This window comes from Mastomys coucha, unplaced genomic scaffold (genome assembly GCF_008632895.1).
Source record: "Mastomys coucha isolate ucsf_1 unplaced genomic scaffold, UCSF_Mcou_1 pScaffold21, whole genome shotgun sequence".
Classification (NCBI taxonomy): domain Eukaryota; kingdom Metazoa; phylum Chordata; class Mammalia; order Rodentia; family Muridae; genus Mastomys; species Mastomys coucha.
Genome location: NW_022196904.1, coordinates 54,978,669 through 54,985,317, shown reverse-complemented (window position 1 = coordinate 54,985,317; position 6,649 = coordinate 54,978,669). Strand labels below are relative to the sequence as shown.

The window sequence follows — 6,649 nt, the reverse complement described above, 5'->3', positions numbered from 1 at the left end:
CAGTAGCCCCAGCAGCCCCAGCAGCAGCCCATGCAGCCCCAGCAGCAGCCCATGCAGCCCCAGCAGCCCCAGCAGACACAGTAGCCCCAGCAGCTCCAGCGGCAGCCCATGCAACCCCAACAGCCCCAGCAGACACACTAGACAGAGCAGCCCCAGAAGCAGCTCCAGCAGCCCCAGCAGCCGCAACCACCGCAGTAGCTAGTGTTAACAACATGTTGAGGCCTCAGGTAGCAGGACTCTTCTCTCTTGTTAGAGCCATTATGTGGCTCCAGGAAGACAGGATTTCTCTGCCCTTGCTAGTAACCATTGGTGTAGTTTCTGGGCAGGTCCTAGGTAATAGAATTCCTCAGCCCTTAGCATTCCTCAGCTCTTGCCAGAGATCAGTGCTACAGCCCCCGACCCTGGGAGGTCTGCCATCCTTGTTGATGGCAGCTCCATCAACAAGTTGTCACAGCTCTCTGGGACTCTTCTGTCATCAGGGCCTACATTTTATCTTCTCTCTTTGCAGCCTTCTGTCCTTCAGCCTCAGCTTCCTACCCTCTTCCCACCTGCCATCCCTCTTGTCCCTGCTATCCCTCTTGTCTCTGCTATGGCTGCTTTCTCAGACTCTTCAACCTCCTCCTGTGACTGTGGCTGCCATCATAGTTGCTGCCATTCAGGAGAGGTCTATGGCTGCTCTTCCCTGCTGCCACTGTCCAGCAGTTCTGCATCTTTTGCAACTGCCAATGCAACCAGGCACTCTGGTGTTTGTGCAGTTCAGGCTGCTAATGGCTCTGCCCTGCCTCTTCTTCAGCTGTGAAGTAGGTAGCTAGTCTGCTTCTTCTGCAGTGGAGTGGGCAAGCTGCTCATCTCTCCCTCTTCTACAGAAGCCAGACAACTGGCCACTGGCTAATCCTGCAGCTTAGCATTCTGGTGCCTACCATTGCTGTTGGTGCTGTGCCAGTGCCTCTGCGCCATTCCACTGTTTCTGGTGCTTCTATCTTCATCTTTTCTTCCTGCCAACACAGCACACCCTACTGAAAATAGACAAAAAGAGAAGCCTTCACCAGGCCTAATATTGCAACAGCAGGGGAGGTGTCAGGAAGGTGTCCCCAGCTACTCATCCTGATAGGAAAGCCATAGGAAAGGTCCTTGCCCTAATCACTGCAATTTTCTCAGATGAATAAAGATTGGCATTCACACCAATCACAACAGTGTCTCTTCTACTGGTCACAGTAGTCCTATGAGGCCGTGGGAGAAGTGTTCCTCCTTTGGCCTGAGAAGAAATGGCCACCTAGAGTTCAGCAAGTGTTATCATAGCAAAAAGGCTGGGTATGAGTTATTTGAAAATGTCCTGACTGGGGCTGCATCTGCAGGAGACAGAGTAAGCAGCTGTGATCTGCAGGTAGTGTCTTCAGTGTCCCTGGGGTGTTCAAAATGGTCAGTGTTAGCAGAAGGTTGGCTTGTCTGGCTGTTTGACTGAGAGCCCCTCTGCTTGTGGAAGCCAGAGAAGCAAAGGGAAGTCCTACCGCTGCTAAGTGGTGTCAAGTTGAGTGGTCTATGGTTCTTTTTTTTTTTTGTAGGAAGTGAACATCAGAATGATCACTTACAATATAAACCTAACTTAAGATTGACACTAAATCTTAACAGTGTTCACCACCTACTCAATGTTCCAAGGAAGGGTCCATCCCTTCATCTGTGTTAGTTACTCTAGAAACCAGAAATGCCATGAATTGTTAGAAACTCTAACTGGACAGCAAAAAGGGAGCCCAACGCCCACAGAAGAGGACATATGGGCTTATAACGCTATGTTCTTGACTGTTCTTGGTAGAATGCTTTCTAAAGATGCGAAGAGATCTCCATCTTAAACTGTCTTTATGGTGTGTTTTGGTGGTTGTAAGGTAGTTTGAAGCTGCTTATGGAGCTGTGAAATTAATCACAATTGCATTGAAGACAAAGGGTTCTGGCATGGTTGAAAGGAGATGCAGACCTAGGATTGATGGGTTTGGTTAAAAGCTTCCTATTGGATTCAGAAATGTCAGTATAAACTCAAGGCATGTCTGGCAACTGAAAGGTTGAAAATAATGACCATCTAAAGATCTAAGAACATCTTGCACACAAAAATTGTGGCCTCTAAATCTTGTTCTCATTGAAAGGTGCCTACACTATTCCAGATCTGAGGCTGGAAGTGTGTAAGGTGAGTCCTGGTGGCCACAAAAGAACCAGGAAGCAAGCAAGAAGTTGAAGTCCATAAACCCTAAGAGCCCAGGGGTCAACTTGAGTGTGCAGTGATGCAGGTGATTGAAACATGTTCATTGAACTTGAGTCCATGGATCCTAATGACACAGTACACACACACACACACACACACACACACACACACACACACACACACAAAATGAAGTTATTAGTTATTGCTCAGGAAGCAGATTTAAATATCATAATAAACAGATTAAAAATGATAAAACTCACAATCTCAAGAGGGAACCAATACATTTTCCAGGCACTTGTAGAAATCCAAATACTATCTCTATGGCTGTCTATAATCCTGAAATACACTTAGAAGTAGATGTGAAAGTTGCTGGTAGCCATAGATGACAATTAGTTCCATTCCACCAGACAAAATGTCTTTACATTTGCATTTCCAGGAGTCATTTTCACTGATGTCCATTTCTTCTGTAGCTCAGAATGGTTGGAAATAGCATAATGACAATGAAGGGCAAAGGAGCCCAGAAGGGTGCACTAGGAACCATTGGCAATTAGTATTTTTTTCACCTCTCTCAAAGTCTTTATCAAGTTTTCCCGACACTCTCCCTGCTTTTGATCATATTAGCCTTAGATCACTCTTGATCACAAAAAGGTATTTTATAAGACCAGACTGGTTATCCACTCTATGGAGCTGATGAATTGGTTTTTTTCAGCAAGTTTTAAGGAAAAAAAACAGAAGGGTGGAAACCCATAGATTTAAGATTTACTAGCATTTAGGAGGCAGGGGGCGGAGGGTTGTGAGTTTAAGGCTGGAGTGCAGTAAGTAGTGAAACCCTGTGTGGAGAGAAGAAGAGAGGAGGGAGGAGGAAGGGAGACTCATAACTGTTACACTATATGGACCTTCACTATATCCTGTGTGATGTGACTCAGGGCGTGGAAACTAGGGGCAAGTGAGGCGGGATAAGCAGTTCTAGAACTCGATACTAACAGTATTTACTTTTAACATGCATGAAGACAGTAATTCAGTAATATTTACAGGAATGGCTCACAGTTCTCTAGAAATACACACTGAATCATTTAGGGATGGGATTATATGGATTCCATTTCTGGTGGAATATACCCCATGGGTGAGGCAGTGAAGAACAGCTGGCGTGGAGTTGGCTGATTCCAGAGGGTAGGTGACGAGTGCCCACAGCCTCTTTATATTTTTCTCTTCTGCACATGTGCAAAACGTTCCACACCAAACACTAAACAAAATCAATTTAACGTCCTTCTAATCAATACAGCCCTTTCCCTCGGTTTTGTTTAATAAGTTCTGGCATGTTCCTATTGAGTGCCTGGAATGTATAGTCTTTTCAGGTTTAGCTTCTAAAACTAAAATTGTAGGTTCCAAAGAAATTCATGGTAACTTGCCGTGGCTTTTCAGTGTTTTCGCTTTTGCTATTTAGGGTAATATGAAGCTGACATCTTGAGAAACAATCACATTTTCCTCTAAAACATAAATATTGTTCATGTAATTACTTCATTAAGCTAAAACGCCTGTAAAGCCAAGCCATTTTCCCTCCTCGGCTCGCCAAGTGGGTAATCAATTTGTGTTTGGTCGGCTTCCAGATTACCTTCTTCATGCTGCTCTCTGCAGTGTGCGTGATGCTCAACCTGGCCGGCTCCATCCTCTCCTGCCAGAATGCCCAGCTCGTCAGCTCCCTCGAAGGCTGCCAGTTGGTGAGTACTGAAAGGCTTCCTGTAAAGGTCAGAGGCCTGGGTGGTGCAGGGAGACGTTTAAGGGCTTAATTGCACTGTGTTCTTCAGGTCTCAGGGAAAGTTGTATCCATTCATTAGCTTTTTAGTTGCCAAGGGAATTTCAGTCACACCGGTTCATGTCTCATTTCTATAAATTCTCCTGATTAAAACTTACTCATGTAAATTATTCCTTTTGTTTTCCCCCTTTGAGGCATGATCTCACCTATGTAACCATGGCTGGCCTGGAACTCATTATATAGAGCTGGATGGCCTCAGACTTTTGACAATGTTCCCACTTCGGCCTCCCAAGTGCTGGGATTGCAGACATGCACTTACTGCAATTAGCTTCAATTCCCCAGCCCCACTCGTGTGTGTGTGAGTGTGTGTGTGTGTGTGTGTGTGTGTATACAGTGTGTGTATGCATGTGCAAGTGTATGAGTATGTATGTGTGTATCTGTATGTGTGTGTGTATGCATGCACTTCTGTATGTGTGCATGCACCTGTGTGTGTATGAGTATGTATGTGTGTATCTGTATGTGTGTGTGTATGCATGCACTTCTGTGTGTATGCATGCACCTGTGTGTTTATGAGTATGTGTGTGCCTGTATGTTTGTGTGTGTGTAAATATGTATGCCTCATAATTAAGGTTTGCTGTGATGAAACATTGCCAAAGCAATTTGGGGAGAAAAGACTATTTGGCTCACATATCCTCAGTCTCTTATATTTTTGGTTGTGAGCCTAGCCTTTAATGGCGGAGCCATCTCTTCAGCCCCATATCCTCAATCTCAATGCACTGAAGGAAGCCAAAACACGAATTTGAACCAGGCAGGCACCTGGAAGCAGGAGCTGATGCAGAGGCTGGGGAGGGGTGCTACTTACTGGCTTGTTCCTCATAGCTTGCTTGGCCTGCTTTCTTATAGTACCCAGGCCCATCAGCCCAGGCCCCACCCACAATGGACTAGGCCCTCCCCCATCAATCACTATTAAGAAAGTGCCTTACAGGCTTACCTACAGCCCAGTCTTAAGGAAACATTTTCTCAGTTGAGGCTCCCTCCACTCAGATGACTATAGTTGTGTCACATTGACATAAAAATGACCAGCACAGTGTGTGTGGGGGAAAGGGTAGGGGTGTGCGCTCGCACCTTTGTGCGTGTATATGGGTATGCCTGTGCCTGTCTGTAGGCACACACATACCGGTTCAAAAGATCTTCGCACTAGGAAAATTGGAGGTGGTGTGGTGCACCTTAAAGAGGATCAGTAAGTGATTGCTGAACAGAATTATCACCTCAAGGTAAGTCAGCTCATAATTCCACAATCTCCTCTCTAGAACAGAAATTAAAGTGCATCTAGTGACATCATGTGTAGGTGGAGTTCGACTCCTAGAAGGCCCATGGCTCCCAGTGGCAGGGCATTGGCATTGCTTCTTCGTCTTTAAGACAGTGCCGGGCTCCCCTTTGGAGCCATGCTACTTCCCGGCTGCTGGTCTGTTTGCTCTGCCTGTCAGTGATCGGTCTGGGGAGTCAGGAGAGAAGGATGCTGAATATTTCTTCAACAGGGCTATGCTGCCTTCTCTTGTGGCCATGTTGCTTGGGCTTAAGGAGGAAAACCAGCACAGTCTCAACACCGAGGAAGCTTCTGACTTACAAAAACTAACCATTGGGTCTTAGTCTTAACTGTTCTAGAGATCACAGGCTAGGCTTCCGTCACTGGGAGGATTGTAGCACCGTCCTCCCGAGGTGCTGTGTCTTCACTGTTATGATCTTGAATGTCATGTGGCTTCAGAAGGACCACACCAGGCCAGATAGTTCCACGTGAGGTTTATTGGGAGAGAGAGGGGCAAGATGGTGGCAGAAAGAGAAGTGGGGGGAGACAGAGAGAGAGATGGGGGAGGAGGTGTGGCTTTCTTTATAGATGGATGATGATGTAACCACAGGTAAAGATGGGAGGTGAGCCAAGTGGATTTTGGGAATATGGTGGTTGTTGCCTTGTCAATAGGTCTGGGGGTCCTGCCTATGTGATGTCATGGGTTTCTGAGGTCCTGATACTAACACTCACAGTTACTAAGAACCCATATAGCCTGGACTCCATCTTTGTCACCAATGGAGACTGGTCGTCCTGTTTCCATAACTTCTCACTCTCTTTGATCCTAAGTACTTCATGCAGTGGACGTAGAATAATCTAGCCATTTACGAGGGGGCAGGAGATTTTATTTGGGATTCTTATTTTCCTATGCAAAGCACTATGGGAAAACAAGTGACTGGGACAAGATGAAGTAGCAGTGCCTGACAGCCAGATAATAGAGAAAACTCACACAGTGTCGGGTCCCTTCAAGCCACCTTATCAATCTCAGACCTACCCTGTTTCAGAACATCCAGTGCTGTAAGAAAGAACAGGAAAGTCCGCTCCAGTTTCCTCATGCCTTCTTCCTCTGATGAATGAAAGAGAAGAGCAATCATATGGACACAGAGGGCTACACCGGCGCCCTCTCCCTTGGGACTCTGGTTAGAGGATGCTGTGGATGAAACACAATCTGTCTCACGTAGAGGGGACACAGTGTCTCTGCTTAGGCACACACAACCAGTCCTTGTAGGCTGAGGGGCCATGCACGTGGTCCGGATAGCTCTGGTTTTGGAGCCATGGCCTTCAGCTAATATGATCTGACTTTACACAATGTTCTTCCCTCCCTAACTTTCCTTCCCTCTCCTTTTTTTTTTTTTTTTTT

The 6,649-nt window shown here is 46.2% G+C and overlaps 1 protein-coding gene across 4 annotated transcripts in view; it reads left to right on the top strand.

Annotated features, from left to right (window-relative positions):
* Positions 1-6,649, top strand: part of Fam189a1 (family with sequence similarity 189 member A1) — a 421,960-nt gene that overhangs the window by 319,861 nt on the left and 95,450 nt on the right. For all 4 annotated transcript variants that reach the window (XM_031386885.1, XM_031386887.1, XM_031386886.1 and 1 more), the window contains one exon: positions 3,799-3,909. In XM_031386885.1, coding sequence (XP_031242745.1) covers positions 3,799-3,909 — 111 coding nt within the window. The remainder of the gene's footprint in view (positions 1-3,798; positions 3,910-6,649) is intronic.